The sequence below is a fragment of the Ambystoma mexicanum genome, chromosome 4q, assembly GCF_040938575.1.
Source record: "Ambystoma mexicanum isolate Mex_15411 chromosome 4q, UKY_AmexF1_1, whole genome shotgun sequence".
NCBI classification, from domain to species: Eukaryota; Metazoa; Chordata; class Amphibia; order Caudata; family Ambystomatidae; genus Ambystoma; species Ambystoma mexicanum.
Window position 1 is genome coordinate 983602388 of NC_090928.1, and position 23241 is coordinate 983625628.

The 23241-nt window shown below is 46.2% G+C and overlaps 1 protein-coding gene across 6 annotated transcripts in view; it reads left to right on the forward strand.

Moving 5' to 3' along the window:
- The window catches only part of RPS6KC1 (ribosomal protein S6 kinase C1), a 1976431-nt gene that overhangs the window by 743081 nt on the left and 1210109 nt on the right, over positions 1 to 23241 (forward strand). For all 6 annotated transcript variants that reach the window (XR_011268209.1, XM_069608548.1, XM_069608550.1 and 3 more), the window contains one exon: positions 3116 to 3175. Coding sequence is in view for 5 of the 6 variants with exons in the window: in XM_069608548.1 (XP_069464649.1) it covers positions 3116 to 3175 (60 nt within the window). In the remaining variant the exon portion in view is untranslated. The remainder of the gene's footprint in view (positions 1 to 3115; positions 3176 to 23241) is intronic.

Genomic DNA, 23241 nt, shown 5'->3' on the forward strand with positions numbered 1-23241 from the left:
CAAACTGATGATCATGGTGGGTGTAGGAGGGGGGAGTAGAGGGGATTTATGGTCCTGACCTATATATCTTGCTGTCTTTGTCATTTTCTACACTGTTGTCACTCTGCCTTGGTTTAAAATAAATATATTTAAAAAAATGTGTTCACTCGTCAATATGATGCATCTTCCCCAACAAAATGAAATATAGTGGGCACTATGAAATTTGGATACACTAATCTCTATGGTTTACAGTAAAGTTTAAGTTAGTGTTTTACAGTATTACTACTGTAATTATGCATTATGTAACTAAGATTTTAAGGAATTAAGTTGCTTGACTGTCAAGTTAACACCTACTGGTCTTTGCAAGACAGGATATAGTTAGCTTGATAAAATTATCATCCTGATTCTTTTTCAAATAACTGCAAACCAGTAATAGTCTTGCATAGCAGTCCCACACATGCCTTGGTCACTTAAGAGCGGAGGAGATGATTACTGCTGCCCTCTCTCTCTTTTAGCCCCTTTGAATGTGCAGTTAACAGAGAAAAGAGGGTGGAGAGAGCCCTGAGGGCAAGAGAGGAATGCAGGGCAAGCTGTGTATTTTCATTTAACAGTGTAACTTGAATAGCTAGCGTTGATACACAAGTGTCAATTTGATTAGAAAATCGATAGAATTGCATTGCAAATTGCTGTGCAACACTGCTTATTTTATGGCTTGCTTCGATTTGTTGGAGGAGCTGTGTGAATACTTCTTTCGCAAGGATTTTACCTAGAAAGGGAAGATGGGTGAAGGGCCGGTAATTGCTGAGGTCATCAGGGTCCATTGTTGGTTTCTTGAGATGCGGGAGGATTTGTCCAATCTTGGAGGTCGAGGGGAATGTTCCTTGTTGATGATTGTCAGGTAAGGCAGGAGTACTTCAATCAAAAGGGTCTTGAGTATGGAGGACGTCCTCTGCATACAATGTGTCCTTGAGGGATTCTAGGGTGGCAGTGAGGTCTTCAATAGTGAGTGCCTTGAAAGTTGTCCAGGTAGTTGCAGTTTTGTGAGATGGACTGTGTAATGTGCTATCAGTTGTAGCGTTGGTGTCTGTTGGCAGATCATGCTGATCTTGTTGATCAAGTTGAAGGCAGTGGATTTTTCGATGGAGTGCAGTAGGGGCGGGCCAAGCAGAGGTTTGATGCAGTGCTTGATGGCTTTGAAGGAGCCTCTGCTTTCATTGTTGCCCTTGGTTATAGTATTTTGGGTAGTAGTTAGCCTTGGCATTGGTGATCAGTCGTCTGCATTTATCACAGTGTTCCTGGAGCAGGGCAAGGTCGGATGTGCTGCAGGAGTTTTACCAAGTGCTTTCTTGTTTTCTGACGGTTCGCTTGTGCAGGAGGTTTAGGCTTGAGGGAGCTTTGTTTCACTGGGGCATGGCAATTGATGCTGGTTGTGGGGGTGGAGTTCTTGGAGAAGTGTGTCACAATCCTGGTTCATTTGAGATAGATTCTGCCCATGTGAGATGGAGTATGCCTCCAATAGGAAGTTTTTGAATGATCTGAATGCTCACTTGCTGGGTTTGCAAGGGGGTTGCTTTAATGATGTGGTGTGACTCATTTCAAAGGGGATTGCCAGATAGTCTGACTAGTCGAGTGTGGATTGGAGAGCTTTGATGCAGGGTGGGCTGAGCGGGTTGATAATGGATATTACCTTTCCTGTGAATTGGGTCTTTCGTGTGTGTGTGAAGTTCAGAGCGTTGAGTAGGCAGTGAGATCTTCCTTCGTTGAATTGGTTGTTGGGTTGCCAGGGATGTTGAAGACGCCGGGGAAGATTTTGTGGACATGCATGAAAGACATGGTGGTGATCAAGTCTGTGAACTCTTTGATGGAGGTGTTTGGCTTGGGTGCTCTGTAGATGAGGTGAAAAGTGACTTTGTCCATTGGGGAGAGCAGGAAAGGTTTTCACAGAGGCAATATTGGCGATGTCCAGGTGGGTGAATGATCATGATGCCATGTGAATGATGGTGAGGCTTCTGTTTGGATGGGCTCGTAGAATTCTGTAGCCGTTGGGGATGAGGACAACCAGGATGTAAGTGGAGGTGGATGTTATCCAGGTCTCTCTTATGAAAATGGCATCCAAGTCATGTCTGGTGATGAGGTCAGCTATGTCTACTGCATGGTTGATTGCTGAGCGGAGATTGGCAATCATCATTTTCCATGTAGTGGTGGATGATAGTGTGCTAATAGGGTCTATGGTGATGCGGGTGAAGTTGCTGTGATGCGGTATCCACGCTGTTGCTGGTGAGTATCGTGGTTGATGATGAGTGGCGGTGAAAGGGATGAGCTGGTCGGCGAGAGGGGGAATGCACATATTTGAGGGAGCTTACCCGCTCCAAACAGCAACTCCCCTGTTCTTCCTCTGCTCTTGTCTTTGGACGTTCAGGCGTGAGACGGTCTTCATTTAATAGTTAAGGAAGAAAAAGACTGGGATATTCAGGTGTGTGGGGGCTTAGGTCATGTGACCAAGATCCACTGGTGCCTCCCCACCAACTTCAAGGGAAGATAGGCTGGAGGGCTGCTTAGGTAGGGAGAAAGGACGGCAAACCAAGGAGGCGTCCAATGTTAGCAGTGATTGACAGGTGGGTGGGACTTGGTTCATGTGACTAAGATAATCTTGAACCTGTTCACCAACTGTAAAGGAAAAGAGGCTGGGGGCTGCTTAAGTAGGGAGGCTTTGCTACTTATCGCACTTGCTCTCACTTTCCAGTCATGCACACTTATTGTAAATACCATCACCAAAAATGTTTATATTTGATGATAGGCAATTTTTATCCAACTTAAATTACACATAATTAAAGTATATTTAAGATAACCAGCAATCCTGCAATGAAAAAATCCCCTATGAATTGCAAATAGTATTTTTTTTGTCTGCTTATTATTCGATTTTCTCTTTATGAAGTTTTCACCTTGTGGCACGTAGCTTTTATTGGATCAGTAGACACGGTGGGATGTTGCTTTTTAAACAATACTTCTTATTCCTTTTACAATTCTCTTGTAAAGCTTTCTTGATCTCTACTAGAGAGGACATTATGCACATTGTAAGAAGTGTACAACTTTATCATGTTGGTAGTAATAACTATTGTAATTGTTTTTCTTTTAGTTCGAAAAGATGCAAGTGCATTTGATGACCTGACCATTACTAGCCAATCAGAATGTGGAGGTAAGCAGCAAATATTGTTTGTGATCTGAAGACCCATTTAGAGGTTTAAAGTTTCTGTTGAGTGTGCATTAAATTAAATCACTTGCTGTAAAAAGAGTGCTCGCCAGCATCTGTGAAGGCTGAGCCTGAACTACATGCCAGGGGTGCAGGCCATGTGTTGTAGGCCGAGTCAAATGTGCCATGCAGAGTGGCTGCCAGGACTGCCCTCTCTCCTCTCTTTCATCATAACCTTTTATTAGTTTTGGAATACCAAACAAGACAAAACATCAGTATGCATGTGCTTGATACATCAACATCTACAGGATAACTTAATAGCCAATAATATAATGTGGGTGGTAAAGATGGTCTCAGCGGGTGGCATCGCAACATCATAAAGGTCCGGGATAGAGACAAAAGCAGAACACAATTTTACCTCAGCTCTCCCCGACCCATCAGCCCCATATCTTCAGGAATATTTGAGGCCAACCCCTTGCCTTGTACACTCTCCTCTCAAGGGATAGACGTCGACTTCTGCAGTCCTTTGGCTCAGTCTCTAGCAGTCTGGAGAGCCCCCCATAGTGTTGCAATAACCCTCTTGGCAAGCACCATTGTTACATCCAGAAACATTTTATCTTATTTTGTGAACTAGGCTTCTCCCCAGTTCCCTAGGAGTGTTAATTTCAGATCAAAAGACACTTGAGCCCCCATTACTGTTTGACAGTTTGCGTATGCACCTCTCCCAGAAGACTTGGATTTGCGTGCAATCCCACAGTATGTGGTAAACGGTGCCCCCTCTCATCCATATCTGACATACATAATTTCTTGCAATGCCCCAGTGAAGCTGTGCTGCTCGAGAAGTATACACCCGCTATAGTATCTTATATTGTATCAGCCGAATCCCAACCTCCCTTGTAAACATGAGAGCCTCCACCCATTCTTCTGGTTTCAGCAGCCCCACATCCCGCTACCATCTATCCTTCAGATGGGTCAGTTTCCTAGTGACAAATGCAGTTATCACTTGGGACAATGTGGAGATTACCTTGGAATGGATACCCTCAGGGAGTATGTTAGCCTCCAGGGGGTAGCAATTCGGGATCTCCTGCAGAAAGGGGAACTGAGCACCCATGACGTGTGCCAATTGCACATATCTATACTGTTCCCTGCCCGGCAAACAATGCTTTTCCTGTAACATTTTGAACAGGCAAAGTCAGCCCTTGTGTATCATATCTGCTGAGGCAAGTATCAACTTTGCTTGCCAGCTGCCATCTTAAGCAAGTTAGGCAGGTGTGCATTACGCCAGTTGGGCTGGTCCAGGGTCGGCCTGCCTCCCCATCCAATGTCTTGGTGTGCGTCCACCCATATCGGACACGTGTGCTGTAAAATCTACAGAGGGCACCCGACCCGGTACAGTGCCTGTCTAGGTGGCCTCCCCATCATCCAACCCTTCTCAATCGCAATGTGAGGGAGCCGGGTCCCAATGTAGCCAGTCATTCACTCCCCCTAGTTGAGCGGCCCAATAATACCGTTGGAGATTGGGGAGGCCTATTCTGCCTTCCCATACCGACCTTCAGGGCCATTCGTGGTGGTTTTCCCTCCCCACAGTAACCCATGTATGGATCCCTTGATGTCAGTGAAAACCTGCTTGGGAATTTGGAGTGGGGCATTCTGCAGCACATAAAGAAACTTGGAAAGAGTCAACATTTTGAAGAGAGATGTCTTGCCCAGGAAGGGCAGTGGGAGAAATTATCAGTGTGTTGTCTAGTGTGAACTTGTCTGCCACAGGGGAGAGATTGAGCTGGGAGAAGAGGCACAGGCTCAGGTGAATACCCAAGTATTTGAGGCCCGAGACAGCAACCACATACGGGCAGTCCCGCGGGATCGCATCCTCACCCCCCTGAAACTGAAAATGGACTGATTTTTGCCATTTTATTTTAAGCCCACTAAAATCTTGGTAGTCTGTTCGTATACAGGTCACAAACGGGCACGATACCGCAGGGTTACTCATATAAATCAGGCGATCGTCTGCATAGAGTGAGACCCTTCTTCACCCCTTACCCACCAACCCCCCCGCCCAGCCATTTGAATCCTGCACAGTCCTGGCTTGTTCTTAGTTCCATTGCAAGCGGCTCTATGGCCAGTGTGAACAACAGCTGGGAGAGGGGGCACCCCTTCCTCGTGCCCCGTCTAAGGGTGAAAGTCTGAGAGGAGATCCCATTTACTCTAATCAACACTTCAGGAGAGCTGTAAAGAGGATGGACCAAGGACAAGAAGTTGTCTACGAACCCCATTTGGCTCATGATCTCCCAGAGGCCATCCCAGCTCACCGAATCAAATGCCTTTTCAAAGTCAAATGCTAGGTATCTCAGTGGCCTGGCTCATGCAAATTGTACACTACAGAGGTTCATGCATGTGGATCTAGAGGGCATGATCCCACATTGGTCTGGGTGAATCAGGGAACCAATTTCCCCCAGTATGCGATTGCTAGAACTCTGGTGAGAATCTTGGCTTCTCTGTTGATCAGTGATATTGGCCTGTAGGATGCGCATTGCTCGGGTGGCTTGCTTTGTTTCTGGAGAACCACTATGCGAGCCTTCTGAGATACAATGGGAGAAACGCATCCTGTCTACATTGCGTAAAGAGGCAGTGTAGCAGCCCAATCACCCTCTCCCCAGCTGCTTCCACACGTCCACCGGGAAGCTGTTGGGTCCCACAGCTTTACCTGTCTGTCTGCAGCTGCACAAGTGCTACAGATGTCTCTTCTTCAGAGATGTCCACCTCTATGCCCAAGACCTGCTGTGCGGGGAGTCTCGGGAGAGCCACCTAATCAAGCACGCTCATCCCCACTGCCAAGAGAACTCCCTGTGAATCTGATTTTGCCTAGCCCAGTGCGCTGCACTGGCATTGTCCAAGGCCACGTTACGTAATGTCTCTAATGCGCCTTAGACATGGACGTCCATGCTGCTGGCAACCCAGGGACAAGGAACTCTTCCTCTTCCTCTTTCCGCCATGCGGCCCTCTCTGCCTCTTCTACTGCCTAAGTATAGTTTTTGCACTTGGCTACCACCAGTGACAGCGCTCCCCTCGGAGCACTGCTTTGTAGCCCTCCCATAGAGTAACCAGACTGTCAACTGTCCCATCATTCATATAGAAGTATCTCTCTGTTTTTTTTGGAAAATAATTCCACAAATTCAGGATTCCCCCATGTAGTAATGTAGTAAATGTTCAGGCGCCACAGCACAGCACGTCCTCTTTTGAGCTCAATGACTAACCGGGGAATGGTCTGAGATCCCTCTGGCTTGGAATTTTACAGTTATTAGCCTGTGGGCTATATTGGATGGGACAAAAAAGTAGTCAATCTTTGACATAGAGGCACGGACCCCTGAGAAAAATGAGTACCTCTTTTCTGCTGCATGCAGTCACCTCCATGTATCCACCCAACCCAGTGCATGGGCGAAAGAGCGCAACTTAGTGGGGAGCTTGTGGTTCCTGGCGCCAACGTATGTTCTGTCAAGGCCCCAGTCCATCACCTCATTAAAGTCCTCTTCTCTTCAGGCATCCCTGGAATGCGTAGGTTAGTGCAGTTTGATCTCCCCTCGCTGTCTTCTGTCCTCTGTTCTAGGTGAGTACGTTTCTGGGAGACTGCAGCCATTTGTTTCTCCAGGCATCTAATAGCATCTTCAGAGATGCACTGCTCCAACTCTCCAACCCCCGTGGCGAGCTTTCGCAGATCCTGCCTCAGGAAGGATACTTCCCCCGCAAGGCCATTGATTTCTTTTCTTCCACAGAGGTTCTAGATTCCCCTGTGGCCCCCATGATGTTCTTGAGGGCGAGCTGAATATATTAAGCGTCCCCTCCCGGTGTTTCCCTCCCCTAAGGTGGGGAGTGTATAGGGGGGGGCAGCACACTGTGTACAAGTCCATTTTGTGCTGATGCCCTGCCTTTCTGGATGTGCCCTTGACCATGACTTCTTGTATGGCCTGCCAGCAGGGCTGTCCACCCTTCTCACCCTTCTGCCCTTTGTACCCCCCAGGCAATCCACCGCACGCCTCCTCCTTTGGTCCTGGGAGGCTTTGTCCGCCACAGCCGCCTGCCACCCTGAGCCGCTCTCCTTTCTGGACCGGGCCCAGGAGAGTTTTTGCCCTAGATAATGACCAAGCTTGCCCCGGTGGCCTGTGCCGCTCTTAGTCTGACCTCCCCACCGCGCTGTCCTGGGACCAAAGAGCTGCGCCCGTGCTCCAGGGAACGCCTTCCGACCTCTAGTCCTCGCCACTGCTTTGTTTTCCCCCAGCCTTTCCTGGCAAAGTCCAATTCTGCCACACAGGATTGATAGGAGTTTGTCTCCTCTTTTCTGAGACACGTGGAAGTTTTCAGGATTTATGTTGGCCAAGTTGGGCTCCCCAATTGACTTTGCTCTGCTCCCCTGCCGTCAACCTGGCTCCTGTTGTAGGGCCCGATGTGCTATGCTTGTTTAGTCCTTATTGCAGACAGACTGCAAGGATTTAACTGCCGCTGCCCGAGCCGCTGTTATTAGCAGTAGGTTACTGATATCCTAGGTGAGCCAGCTGCCCGTCAGTCCGGCGCTCCGAGGGTAGAGGCGCCCACCTCCTCCCACTCCTCTCATTGCTGCCTGCCGGGCCTCACTGTACTCAGCCGTCACCTGGCTCCCGCCTTCCAGAGCTCACCGCTGCAGGCCCTGAATTCCTGAGCACTTCTGCAGGGCACAGGAGCTACGTAACAGGCTGAGGTATATATTCCCACCCAATGCTGCTTCCGAAGTTTGCTGCTTTAGTCTCTTTTCTTGGAGGCCCCGAAGCACCACCTACCGCAGTCCCCACCTACGCGAGACGGGGTCCTGCTGCTTCCACGGGGGTCTGGTCTGTCATGGTGCGAGCCCCCAGCATGGAGAAGCTTTACCCCTCTGCCAGCCCTGTCCACTCTTCTACCTGCCATGCGCCGGTGGGCTCCTTTGCCAGGGGGCCCTGTGCCTTCACTGTCACAACAGCCTGATGGTGTCGCAGCCACCTCACCAAGATGGCACCTAGCCCGCCTCACATTCGCCAGCTGCCAGCCTCGACTTGTAGGGTTTCCCGGCCCTGTTTTCCTTAAAAAATGTTTTAAAAAAACTTCTAGGATGTAGCGTAGCTCGTGCGCTATCCAGAGTCGTCGCAATTAGCAATTACAGCTGGATAGCAACAGGGAACAGGATTTAAATAGCAGGATGTCGCTGCTCCAACGGAGATGCAGAGGCGTACGCCCTCATCTGCTCGTTGCTGAACAGTGCCCCCCTTTACTGCCCTCCCCCTTGACAGCAAAGAGCAAAAACCAACCGACAAGAGGGAGGTAGGTGTAGACCTTATTGAAACAAAAGCAACAGAATGTGGATGTTTCTTCTTGTATAATGTGCTACTAAAGATGCAACCTGAAGAGCTGTCATTTTCCTTTCAGTGCTCTTAATGGTAAAGGGATGCAATATGCTAATTCTAAATAATACCAGAATTATAATTCTGTTTTAATTGAACCATAGTTTCTAGTTATTATTAAAATTGAACATTTTTCTCTTGTTAAATGTAACCGAAAACCCCTTGTGCAGCAACACAATGTTGTGTGTAACATTTATTATTCAGCGCTCATTAGAACAATAATCATTCAGCTTAATGGATGGGAGGATAGATAGAACCGCTGTGTTTGTTTAAGCGTGTGTGTCTTCATTTCAAACTCAAAATAAAATGAGAATACAAGCATTGAGTTGAAAGCCCTCTTTGAAGATGGTGTTGCTTTTTTAAGGCAAGTTCCAGATCATCATCATTACTTCCCCAAATGACAGTTTCACTACAAGGTGCTTTTTGTTTTGTTTTAATGAAACTTAGATTAATGTATCCAAGATGTACTGTAACGCCTTATTTAAAATGTGCACAGAACTAATGACCATTGGCAGATCAGTTTTTAAGGATTTTCTAATTTAGCCAGCATGGGGACCAAAGCTGGGAGACAATATCTTAAACAGATCCAATGGTGCTGTGTAGAATCCGATGACCTGAATGCTCAGTGCTGTCCCGTGTCCAACCAGTGGACAGTGCCAACCGCATGGGTTCATGCAATATGCCAGAGTCTGATTCCTGTTCATGCAATTTATTAGACAAAATCAAATTGATGGTAATAGCTGCCCCACTGTATTTAACCATGATTCCTTTGGCAATAGCACTCTGAAACTCTGAAAGGGGGGGTGGGGTTTGGAAAGGTATATGTTTTAGAAATCAGCCCAGGAAATTAGTTTAATTTTAAGAGAGAGAGGAAAGGGCCCCCTGGAATGCTTCTTGATACTATTTAATTGATTTGGCTAATGAATTAAAAGGCCCGATATCTGGTAACAGCCTTTTTTGTAATTAAATGTTCTGAAATAGAATAATCCAGAGGGATACAAAATAGACAGGGGGATTTTGATAGGTAATTTGAGTTTGGAGCTCTGCTATTGAAAGCGTTTGATTCCCAGGAAGCTTGTCTACCCCTTTAAAAAGAAACCATTTGAAACATACCTCTTCATTTATTCACAACTTTAAAAAAATGAACCATTTTGAATTCCTCTTTGTATGTTTTTTGACTAGGAACCCCTTTAATTCCTCTAAGATAAAATAAAGTTATAGGAATTTCGTTTTAGGTTCTAAATCCAGTAGAAGTACATTCTGATAGAATTTCTTTTTGAACATCCCAGTCCTATTACTTTTATGCATATATTTAGAGTGTAATGGATGGGACCCTGTCAGTGGGAGCGGAGGACCTTGCAAATTGAGATAGGCGGCGTACCAGGTCAGTGCCAGCACAAGACCAGCCCCATATGCTTTGCGAGGGAGTTGGCGAGTCCCCTGTTCCCCAGAAAGTGTTGAGTTGTACGTATACATTGGTATACTTTTCCCTATCTCACTGCCCATCACCCTCTTACGTGGTTGGGTCTCTTTCTAATCTTTTTTTTAACTCTTTTTATTGGTTTTTCAACATATTAAACATTTCCCCCCAACTGACCCTTCCCTCATCCCCCAGGAGCAACTTCTGAGCAGTCTCTAGTCTCATCTGGCCCCCTTCGAATCCCTCTACCATTCTGCAATATGCACTCTCTGCTCCCTTTCTCCTCATGACTCCATCTCGTCTTCGCTTTCCTCTCTTGGTTGGCTCTCCTTTCATTCTCAACTCAAATTTGACTTCCTCTGTCTTGTCTTTAAATGTCTTCATGATCGTGCCCCTCCTTACCTCTTCTCCCTCCTTTCTACTCTCCCTCTCACCACATCTGTTCTGCTGACCATTTTCTTCTTCATCCTCCCTCCTGACAATTCTTTACTACTTCCTCCCTTTCTACCCCTACCATGGTTCTTAATGTTATGATCTCGGCAAATTGTTCTACTTACTGATCTCGATGATTTGACTCATGACTTGTACCTTCTGCTTCTATTGTATTTAAGTTGTTTTATGTGAAGCGCTTTGGATTAAAGCACTATATAAAAATATTAAATACAAATACTTGAAACCCCAAAATTTCAGGATGGTCAAGTTGCAACACGTGCTCGGCCAACTGGAGGAAGGAGACTTCTTGATGTCGCTGGACCTGGAGGACGCCATCTACACGTCCCCATTCACAAGAAACATCTGAAGTTTCTGCATTTCGTATTGCAGGGTCAGCACTACCAGTTCAAGGAAGTGCCTTTCGGATTGAAGTCGGCCCCCAGAATGTTCACAAAATGCCTGGCACCGGTGGCGGCCCATCTACGTCTATGGAGCATTTATGTATACCCATACCTCAATGACTGGCAGTGGGAGTTAGCCTTTGGACACAAGGAGGCAACCATCCTGCTACTGACAGATCTGGGATTCTCCTTCAACTACAAAACATTCTACTTAATGCCATCGCAGAACACACTGTTCCTAGGAGCCAGACTCAATACAGTGTCCTGCCTGGTGTCGTCCTTGGAGGAGAGGGTAACAGTCATTGAAGGGAAGGTACAGCGACTGTTGTCTATGAAGACGGCCATAGTGCGGACCATCAAGCCGTTGCTCGGCATGATGTCATACTGCAGCTACCTCATCTGGCTCTGCAGGTTGCAAATGTGACCTCTTTAGGAGTTCCTGGATGCTCGCTGGATACAGGTGTCCGGAAGCTTTGAGGAAAAGATCCTGCTTGACGAAGAGTTCCGTCAGGCGATAAAGTGGTGGGGCATCCGCTCCAACATCGCCCGGGGCACAATTTCAAAACCCTCCATAGCAGGAGACGGTCATCACAGACGCTTCCCTGGAAGGCTGCAGAGCCCTCACCGGACGTCTTGCACGCCAGAGGCCTGTGGCTGCCGGAAACAAAGTATATCCATATCAACATCCTGAAGTTACGGGCAGTGTTCTGGGCCATCAAGTCGTTCCTTTTGTCTCTGAAGGGCAAGGTGGTGAGGATCTTCACAGACAACACCACCACCATGTTCTACATCAGGAAACAGGGGGCACTCGATCCCCAGCGCTCTCCAAGGAAGTGCAGGACTTGTGGATATGAGTTGCCTGCGGACTGCAGGGAGGTCCTCGACAAGGCCATGGTGTAGTCGATTTTGAAGTGCTACTGTCACAAGTTAAAGCATTTCGCTACGTGGTACCAGTCTCAGAAGATTACCCCCCTGAAGGTCACGGCCCTGCAGATTTTTCCATACTTGCTATCCTTCGACAAGGCAAGACTGGCGCACGCCTCGATCAAGGTACACCTCGTGGCTATCTCCCGCTACACCAGGTCTCCTGGAAGGTCTTTACTTTGGTCTCATCGACTCGTCAAGGAGTTCCTCCAAGGACTTTTTCGATCTTTCCCTACGGTGAAGGCTCCTGACCCGACGTAGGAACACAAAACATGGTGCTGACGAGGCGCATGGGGGGGCCTTCAAGCATATGCATCAGGCCCCTCTCAAGTTCCTCTCGTGGAAAACGGCTTTCCTTGTGGGCATCGCATCCGCCAGTTGGGTGGGTGAGACCCAGGCCTTATCCTGCAAACACCAAGTTGACACAATGCACACCTTCTTATGATATTTCAAAGGAATTTTCAAACCAGATTTTGAACATAATGTGATTTTTATTTTTTTCCCCACCAGAATAGTCAATGTATTTATAGGTGCGGTGGAGAAAACAAACAACCTTGGCATATAGGTTGAATAACTGACAAAGAAAAAGATAAAGTTCCCTGTTAGGGAACTCATGTCCCCTGCACACTTTCTTGTGGCCTAAAAAGCCAAATAATGAATAGTCAGTGGCAAGTGGTTCCTAATAAGGGACAAGGCTTGCTACTTACCAATTTGATGAAGTGAAGTCATTTGGTGTGCACATTTTGATGCTAAAACAATATTCAGATAACGATTCATATGTCAATTCATGTATTTAATGTACATATTGCCCAACACGTTTCGAGTAAAACTCTTCATCACGGGCATCTGATCACAAGATTTCTACAAAAAAGTTAGAACAGAGATAACATAAGTGACATAAATATGTTTGTAACATGTTCAAAAAAAGTAAACTGATGTAAGTACTATATCTTATGGATTGTCAAAATCACTTCATATTTGTAACGTGATTGTCATTAGAACAAATATATTTACCTTAATTCATATTACAAAAATTCACATTATTTTCATCTTTTCAACAATAGTTCCTTATGGACATAAAGGATACTTCCTTATTCAATGCATATTTTAATGCCGGGGGTCTCATTAAATAAATGAATTAATTGACAATTGAATATTTATTTGAATATTGTTTAGCATTTGAATCTGAACCTCTCAAAATGTGCACATAAAATGACTTTGCTTCATCAAATTGATTAGTAGCAAGCCTTGGCCCTCATTAGGAACCACTTGCCACTTACTATTAATTATTTGGCTATAAGACAGTGTGCAGGGTGCAGGGGACGTGAGTTCCCTAACAGGGAACTTTTTCTTTTCCCGTATCCTGCAAACAACCATACCGGACTTTCCACGTATTGAGGGTGGTGCTGCGGACGCACTCCTCTTTCAGGCCGAAGGTTCAGTCGGAATTCCACCTCAACAAGCCTTTGGTGTTAGCTGTTTTTTTCCCGAAGCCTTCGTCAGCGGCTGAAAGGGCCTTGCACTCGCTGGACGTTGCTCGTGCCTTGAAGTTCTACATGGCATGCACAAAGAATTTTCAGATGACTTCACAGTAGTTTGTGAACTTTGGTTGTGTGAATCATGGGAAGGCCTTGTCCAAGGCTTCCATTTGAAGGTGGCTCTGCGGCTGCATCATGCACTGTCATCGGTTGGTGAACCAACCGCTGCCTGGCCGTCCGAGAGCCCACTCCATCAGAGTGATCGCTGCGACGACAGCATTCCTGTCTGGTGTTGCCCTGCTGGACATCTACAGAGCTGCTGTGCGGAGGTCCATGCACACCTTCACAATGTTCTACTGGGTTGATTGATATTCCAGGGAGGAGTCTTCGGTCGGCGAGGCAGTGCTACGCAACCTTTTTGCTTGAGGTCTGTTCCAGAGCTAAGAGATAATTGCCTCTGTTGAGCCTTGACACCTCCCGTGGTTGTGTAATGTTGTACTGCTATGTATTGGTTATTCATGAGCATGTGAATCCATGCCAGACCCCATGCTGGAGATGGATCAAGTTACTTATCTGTAACTATTGTTCTCCACCATGGGTCTGGCATGTAACCACATGCAAACCCTCCTTCCGACCCCTCTGTGGCTCTTCTTGGTCATACTGCCACTTTACATGCTTACCAAATTTGAATATGGCTGCTAGAGGAGAGACTTGGGGAGCTGACTGTCATTGGATGGGGGCAGTATGACCCAGAGGACAGTGATCGGTTTAAAGGAGAAATACATTTTGTAAGTGAAAGTGAAACAGTTTTTTCTTTTACTGAGGATTCACAGCCTGACGACTGGAAATATTCATGAGCATGTGAATCCATGCCAGACCCATGCTGCAGAACAGTAGTTACAGGTAAGTAACTTGTTCCTCCCCCTACTGTATTGGGAGATTCCCTACCTACTCTAATGGCTAAGGGAAAAACTCCTAACATAGGTAAACTGGCCCTCACTTTAAACAAAAACAGAAATAATAATAATAAAGCAACATTAAATAATAAACATGAAATATCTAGATGGCCTTCACCTGTCCTGGGATAATTCCTTTCTCAGGGTCAACATCAAAATGTTCAAAAGAGAAGTCTTTTTGAACATTTTTCAGTCTTTTTTGGCAGTTCCAAGTCAAAATAAAAGTTCATCAAACAAAAATCCTCAGGTAACAATTCTCCGGTTTTGCTTGAAAATATCCCCTTCCCCTGAAAAGTCTCGGATGATAGCTTAGGGGCAACCCGCTCGTCTTGGAAGCAGGACGACGTGGAGTAACACAGGTTCGATCCCCGGGTCCGTGCTTGGAAACCTCTGGCTATTAAGCATGTTATAAATAAAAAAATACAATTACTTCTAATTCCAGCCAAGAAAATAGCAGCAATGTTCATCCTGGATATCTTCTCTTCAATGTTGGGTAACACGATTCAATGAATAGAATTTCTTTATCTACAACTTTATAATTAGTTAATACATCTGGAGTATATTCGGTATAATTGTCTGGATGCTTCTCTTTCGGTTGTTTTTTCTCTTTTAATAACCAACGTTCTGCTGTTGTTACCATATGAACATTCACTTTTGTCTCAGTCTGCTACTACTCCAAACCTCTTCACTCTAACATCCACTGACCATTTTATAAACCACCACATTTCAGGTACTTCTGTTTCAGTCTTATACTTCAAGTTATTAGGCATTAATGACAAGGCACTTCAACCTATACAGGTAGGCAAGGAACTCTTCCCTTCAGGGACTTCCAAAAGGGGCAACCTCTCTGCCTCTTCTTCTGTCTGTCCGACTGCCACCACAGGTAACCTGCCTCTACCCAGTAGACTGACTTCCTCTCAACTTCAATAGTGTTCAGTATTACAAGTTATTTCCCAAAGTTCTTTCCAAGCTCCCAGTTCCCTTTCTCCAGACTTGTTCACACCCCTTCTTTCCAAGTAATTAGCCCGAAGCCATAGTGCCACTCTTCAGGCTCCAGGTAACAACGCTACTGGATAGTTGATGACTTCACCTTTCAAGTTCAATTGCTTCACTGGAAACAGGATTAGCCTATTGGCAAGGGTATTGCTTGTTATTTGCTTCTGTCTAGCCACGTTCTAAAATAAAGAATATCAATTCAGGTATCTACAAGGTTTAATCTTCATAGTGAAACCATAATTAGGCACTTGCGACCACCCTTTAAGATAAATCTTACACTTAATGGAATTGTATTCCTGTGTTACGTTAGAGACAACTTCTGACTGCTTTTGGGAAACGTAATTGGTCACGCTTGACCTTCTTTTATGTTATACTATCTTTATTTATAAAGCGCACGTATGCCGAGGCATCTTTGCGCTGAAGGAGTACAGCAGGAATTTTAAGGCAGATATCAAGGAGTTAGAACAGGGTCTTTCGAGCGCGCCAAAGAGCAAAATGATGGTTTGTGGCACAGAGGGTGAACAGAATGGAGTTCCACAATTTGGCTGCTGCCACTGAGAAGCATCGACCACCAACCAGTTCAAAACGTTATCGGGGTACCCGAAAGGAGGCAGGTGTCTTTAGAGCAAAGCACAAAGGATGGTTGGTAGGGGCGGCATTTTTCCTTCAGATATTCTGCTCCTATGCCATAAAAGGCCAGATGAACTATAGTAAGTGACTTAACTAAAGCCATTGCAGTACAGGTAGCCAGTGGAGTGAGTAAAGATCCAGTGAAATATGAGAACCATATGTAGTACCTGTGCAGATCGGCCAGCAAGGTTCTGGAGTAGTTGTAGTTGGTGAAATAGGTAGAAGGGCTGGGCAAGAAATAGTGACAATAGTCCAGTTGGCTAAGGACCAAAGAAGCTGTCACCACGGGACGAAAGTGAAAAGGAAAGAATGGTAGGACTTTGCTTAGGATTCTAAGTTGAAAGAAGCCAGCCTTGCAAATGACACCTACCTGGGCACAGTTGGAAAGAAAGTAGGAGAAATTGGATCCCAAATTCCTTATTTCCAGCAAAGGTATGGGGCAGAGACCAAGCGTGTGTGCCAAAAGGCAGAGGACCAGGCTGGGACGGGGGATGACAGGGTAGAAACAGGGCCGTAGGGGTGGTGCACCAACCAGACCTCTGTCTTGTCCCCTTTAAGTTTCAGCCAATTTTCGCTCATCTACTTACCCACTGCTGTCAGGCAGCTCCGAAACTGAGATGCTATGTCCGGCGGGGCAGAGCCTAACCGGACGATGATTTGAGTATCATCAGCATAGGAGTAACACCTGAAGCTGTGGGTACGGCTAAGCAAAACCAGAGGCTGAATGTAGATGCTGAGCAAGGCGGAGCCCTAGTGGACCCCACAGAGTAAAGAGATTGAGGCAGAAGAGAAGGAGGAGAGTGTTAGTGTCTGGCCTCAGTCTGTCAAAAAGGAGATGAGCCAGGAGAGAACCTGTCCTGAGGGACCAGCCAGGGCGAGGTGATCCAACAGCACAAGGTGGTGTATTGTGTCGAATGCCGCAGAAAGTTCTAGCAGATTCAGGGCACCCCCCACTACCCCTGGTTGGCCGACCGGATCTGGCCATCAATGACAGAGACCAACACACTTTCCGTGCCCCGACCGGGCGGAAGCCAGATTGAAAAGGATTATGAAATCTTCGGTAATAAAAACAAGTGTGTAACAATTAATGAAAAGGTCTTCACTTTCTACGGGACGGCTTCAGCTTTCAAATTAGATGCACGGATTACATTTTCATTGTTAACACAGTACTTGAAGGCAACAAACAACTTCTACTTGCTTTCAATTCTGCGTGAGTTGTTTTGTAGCTGGTTACAGTTACCAGCAAGGCTTATTAAGTGTGTCTGAGCGCAGAGCTTTACTCATCAGCCTCAAGGACAATGCGATTGTGGGGTGCTTCTCACTCCAGATTTTCTCAACCTCTTATGTTTCTTTTGCGCTCACTTGGGACCCCCACCCTTCTGCAGCACCGGTGTCTCCGGTCCGGCCTTCTTAATTGGGGTCTTCTTTTGCTCCGAAACCCTTGGCTTGCCTCCTGCCTCTGGCCTTGGGTTGCTGCATAGCCATAGCTCTGCAATTACAGCAAATCGACTCACATGGGGAAAACTACACTTCCAGTGTGTCTTCCTCTGCGCAGCCTCTGCAATACAGGTTTTGATAACACAGGACTCTCTCAGAACTTACAGGTGAAATCTGCTCTTTCTATGCTCCAGTGTCCCTTCCTGTGTTCATTCTTCCTCATAAATTGCCACCCTCATGTTCCTCTACTACTACTTCTACTAGCTTTCCAACACCTTTTGTAGCTCCTTCCTCTTCTCCTGTCCTGCTGCAGCCTTTTATGCCTCACAGGTTTGAAAATAGGCTTCAGGTGTAAGCCCTCCACATCAATTGCCTGACTCCTGAAGTAACTATTAGGGTTCATTGCCTGACTTCTACATCTACATACTTCTTCAGTTCTCTTGTTTGTCTCATTTCCTCTACGATTCTGGGATATATAGTTTGTTTCCCCAAAATTAGGTTTTTCAACTTCTTTGGTTTGGCAAAAAGCCATCAAAAGGGTGGGATTATTGGGAAAGTTAAGAAGGGGTTCATCTCAGTCCTCCTGTTCTGTCCCCACGGCCCCACTCATGTGATCCTCACACAGTGCACCACCCCAAGGGACGGGATCAGGAAGCATCTGCCTTTCCCTGGCCACATGAGGAGGGCACTAGACTAGGTTTATGGGGAGAATCCTATCTGACACATCACAATATACATTGGTCCTGTTTGCATAGCTCTGCCATTGTCACCACTAGAGGGAGCTGCAGGCTTAGGACATATAGTGGTCCTACTGTGTGAATGAAACCTGCCCTTTGGCCCAAGTACACAGCCTGTATGCTAGTCCGTTTATTATCTGGCATTGCCAGAACGGGGGCACTGTTAAGTGCCTCTTTTAATGCCCTGAATAAATCACTCATCTCCTGGGTCCAGACCAAGGGGCATTTTTCCATGATCTACAATAGTTGCATATCCCAGGAATTACAGAATTTTCTTTACTGTGCTTGGTTGTTTAGTGTGCTGTATTGCTGTTTTCCTTTCTGGGATGACTCTCCTACCTTCTGCTGATAGTATCTGTCATAAATATACTACTTACTTTTGACAATGTGGCAGCTTGTCTTTGTCCATCTTCTGCCAATAATGTGAGCAGTGTAATCAAATCCTCCCTCTGTTGGCCTTCTGTTGAACTGCACAACAAATGATCAACACATTGTATCACTGTGCCATGCATCTGTAAGTTACTCAAGTCCATTTGTAGCACTCTGTTAAAGACACTCAGGGAGTTACAATACCCTTGTGGTAAATGGGTGTGTTGGAACCGTGTACCGAGATAGGTAAACACAGTGAGATAGTGTGAATCTGGATGTAATGGAATCAAAAAGAAGGCATTTACACAAGATGTTACACAAGGACGTTGCACAAGATGGTGGCAGGATTCGGTACCACCAGAAACTCCGCCTCCATTATATTATTCAATGGGCAGAGATCCTGGATCATCCTCCACGACCTCCTCTTGGTTATTTGGCAGGGTAAATGGCTGTGTTACATGGGGTTTCTGAAGTATTCATGATGCCCTGTCGCCACAGAGCCAGTATTATTTCATATATTCCCTCATTTGCCCCTCTTGACATGGAGTACTGTTTCACCCAGGGTAATATTGCTCCTGCCTTCAGCTTTATACAGACTGCCTCTGTCTCTTTCAACAACTCTACATCGTGGGCGCCACTGGTCCATAATTTCACTTGTACCCTGCTCAAATATGCTTGTGTGTGTCAATATGATGCCCCAAATATGTGTCTCCTGGTTGACCTCCCTGTACTCTATCGTCAACAGGCACGGTATGCAAATTTGAAATATGAGCTCCCCTTTCTCCTCATAGTATGCTAAGGTTTGTCATCTGTCAAACACCAACGTTGGGTCAATACACAAAATTGTGCGCCACTCAGTTCCTTCCTCATCTGTCCCTTGTAAGAGTACCATGCCTTTCCTTGTGAGTGATGCTTCTTAGTGTATGGTGATGGTGGTACCTGACACCATTTCCCTCCTGTACTACTGGTCGAAATAAAAATCGCGCATGCTGTCGAAACGTGTGATCTTTAATCCGTGGCATCCAGCCCAACAAACCCTGTGCCACATACAAAAATAGTTGTGGGTTCAATGGTACACCTTGCAGAGTGGTGTATGCACAGAATGCTTTTATGAGTGCTGCAACCGCTCGTTATAAATGCCTGGTGTGGAGCACACAATGCTCTTCTCTGTGAATGGAATAGTCATTTTCACTTTGCTCATAATGCCTATACCTAATATGTTGATAGGCGTGTCCTTTGAATATAACAAGGGTGCTACAATTTCTTGTGTGCCAATGGTAAGAGGCAACTCTACGGTTATAGGAACCGTTACTATAGCCCCAGAGAATCCCTGATTGTCCACTAATTTGACTGGGGAAAGGCGCCTTCCTTAATACAGGACCTGGTAGCGCATGTGTCCACCAAAAATGAGAGATCTTTCTGGCCTATCTTTGCTACCATCTCGGGTTCCCCCTCAGGGTCTGCAGTTACAGAATGAACTGGGCACATCAGGGCTTGCTGTCGGCTGGCATATTGGGTATTCGTGGTTGACCCTGGGAATGGAAAGGGGTTCCCTGAGAACAGTGCTGTCCCCGTATAGTGGGGTACTACATTTTGTGCTAACATGTTACTGTCCCACTGTGGGGTGCTGCGTATGATTGTGCCTAGGAATGTAGAGCGTTTGGTTGTGACTGCTGGGGCACCGGCTGTGGTAGTGTCACTGTCTGTGGTACCTGGGAAATGGTGCTTGTGTATGCATAGGCTGTATCTGTTGCTATGGTATTTGTATCAGAGTCTGTGGGGTCTGCATGGGGGTCTGGTACACTTGGTTGGGTTCCACCCTGGCCGTACGGTGTCTGTGACACGCTCCTACTTTTCCGTGCATAATGTCCCATCGGCCCACAAAGAAAAATTGGCCCCTTGGTCGTGACCCTCCATATCCATATCCATATCCCATTCCCCTTCCTTTCGGTGAATGCCCTCTCCCTTTTTGATAAAATCCACCCTGTTAACCATACCCCTGTTGTGAATAATGCCCTGCCTGTTGGGGGGGATCCCTCCTGGTTGAGCATATCCTCCCTGTTGTGGAAAATAACCTTTTGGCTGGCTATATCCTGCAGGTGCTTGTAAATGGGCAATCCCTTTAAATGCTTATGGCTGTGCCATCACCACGGGTGCTCTCCACCCACCCCCTTGTTGAGTGGGCTTGGGCTGTCCTGTTGTAAAATGGGTTACTACTGATCCTTCCAGGCTGAGTATGGCTAATTTGTACTGTACTCATTTCGATTCAGCTTTTCCAGCATTTATCTGTGGAGTCCTTATCTTTATCTTGCTCTGCGTTACAAAGGTGTACTATGCGCACTTGTATCTCGGGTCACCCTTTCGATTCTATCCCTACCACATTCCGCAGAAAGTCCCCTAATCAGTATGTTGAAAAAAGCAGGAATATTTGCATCCCATGTGCGTCGTGTCTCTAGTGTCCAAATCTCTTGTATCTGTTGGATGTGTAGTGCAGGGTCTTCATCTGGCTTCATTGTGCGTGTCAAAATAGCCTGCATGTCTGAGGTGTCTGGGAACATTGTCCATAACACCTTCCACACGTGCGCTCTGCAAATATTAAACGGCACGCCATTGTGTGCATTGCTACTTGGTATTGTTTATTTATATAGCGCCTACACACAGGCAAGTGTTTCAAAGCACTCAAGGAGGGTGAGAACATGGGGGAAAAAACAACAGTCACTCTGGGCCCTTGAAAATATGAGACGATAATAGTCTGCACAGGTAGAGTAAGTGCATAAAGAGTACATTTAGCAGTATGGGATACAGCAAAATAGGCCTGACGACGATTCTGCAGTTTAACAGTGCAATTAGGGGTGAAGACATGGGAGAACAGATGGACAATCTTCAGACATGGTGTGTACGGATCGAGCAAGTGCACAGAGGGTCACAGGGAGGGGGAGGATCAAGTGCGCCCGGTCGGGGGAAACTAGGGTAAGTGCAGAGAGCCACTCTCTTGGGTTAATTTCTCAGTGCACTGAGTGTGGGAGGGGTGTAGTGTCCTGAGGCAAGTATGAGAGAGAGGACTGGCAGGGGTGCCGGGGACCAGTGAGGCTCTGATGTTTACCAGGTGGCCAGTCAACATGCTGTAAGGAATAGAAGGGAGAGATGGGAAAAACAGGGTAGAGAGAGAGAAGGAATAGGAGTCCCTTAGGGTCACCCCATCATATCTTGTCTTCTCCCAAATGTCTGCCTGTTCGCCCATCAAGTGCGTTACATAAACTCTTCATATCGCCTACCGCCCGGGTGATACCAGCCATCTTCTTTTTTACAGCATAATTTGCTTGCCCGCCTCTGCCAGGAGGGACGGCAAGTTGTAAATCAAAATAACCCTGTCCATGCTGGCCCAAGGTATATACTGGGGTCCTCCTCGACCCTTCTGCAGCAGGGGAAACTGTGCCCGTGGCTGTGACGACCTTGTGCCTTTCGCATTACTTACGACTGCAATCTTCTCGATCTTACTCCGGAGTGTCTGGGACCAATACCTGGTATTTCGTTCCCTCTCCCTCCGTTTCCTTTTCTCTCTTTCTCCTCCTTTCCCGCTCTGCCATTCCTTCGTATCTTTCTCATCTCGGAGCCTCCAGCTCCTCCTGAGCCCCTCCTCATCCACTTTGCTCCATGTTTCTCCACCGTCATTGTCGATGGAGTCACTACCTGCCGCCCTATCTCCTGAGAGGTCAGCCTCTGGACATTTTTACTGTCCAGTTGAAACATTTCCCCGGACGGCCATGTGTGTTGAGGTTATTATAGCACTTGGCTCCTCCTCCCTTTTCAGCACAGCCTTTTCTACAACATCCTCTGCTTCTTTTAACACATCCTTTCTGTCTGCACGCGCATTCTTCTATTTCAATCAGCTGCAACATTTTTCCCTAGTCTGTTGGATTGTGTGTCTCAACACCTGTAATGTCTGTGTTACTCCCTCCTCTTCTCTTCTACTCCCTCCACGGTGTCCTCCATTGGAGGTACCCGCCACTGGTTGAAAAATTGGATAGAGTATGTATGTGGCCAGGGTTGATGGGACCATTCCCTGGTGTACAGATTTGTTCATTTCTATGGGTGCTTGCTTATTTTCTCCCTGAAATATGTTCCACAGGGCCAAAATGCTCTGTCTACTCTGTAATGTCTTTCCCTTGTGTTTGAATAACAAATAAGAATGCATGTGTTCAACTATTCAACTATGTTGCTCTCAAATGTGCCTTCCCTAGGCCACACCTTAAAGCATTGACCTGTTTCCCTGCACCCATTCAAAATGATATTAAATCATTTGATCTCAATATTGTGTCAATTTAGTAAAAAGCTGCTCCGAGGGAGTCTCCATTATTCCAATCAACCCCTCCCCTTACCTTACGACATTGCTCTAATAGTCGTGTACTCCCTGTTGTCAATTTAGACCACACTTTTGGTAAAAATATCAATTGTAATTCTTTTCACTTGTGCAAGGCTCAAAAAAGTTTTTAATGAAACAAAAAACATCTGCATATCAACACCTCAACACATCATACCACATACTACTTATTCTCCCGCTCAACACCCCCCTCTTATGCACAACCCTACGTCCACACCCCAAACCACAATATTCTCCTTCCACAAATAATACTCACATACACTTCAATACTATATACAGGTTTTGGCCTGCACTCATCGGCCATCACAAATCTCTAAATCTATGCCACAATTTCCTCCCTCTACCGAGGAGATCCCCATGTTTATCTCTAACCTGCGTACAGCCTTTTCTTTCTTGATGTTTCCACAACAATTCAACCATAAATGAAGTCACCTTTCCTCTGTCAAAAAATTACTGCTCCCTTACACACTGCTGTGACATCCATATCACTAATAAAAATAATTAAT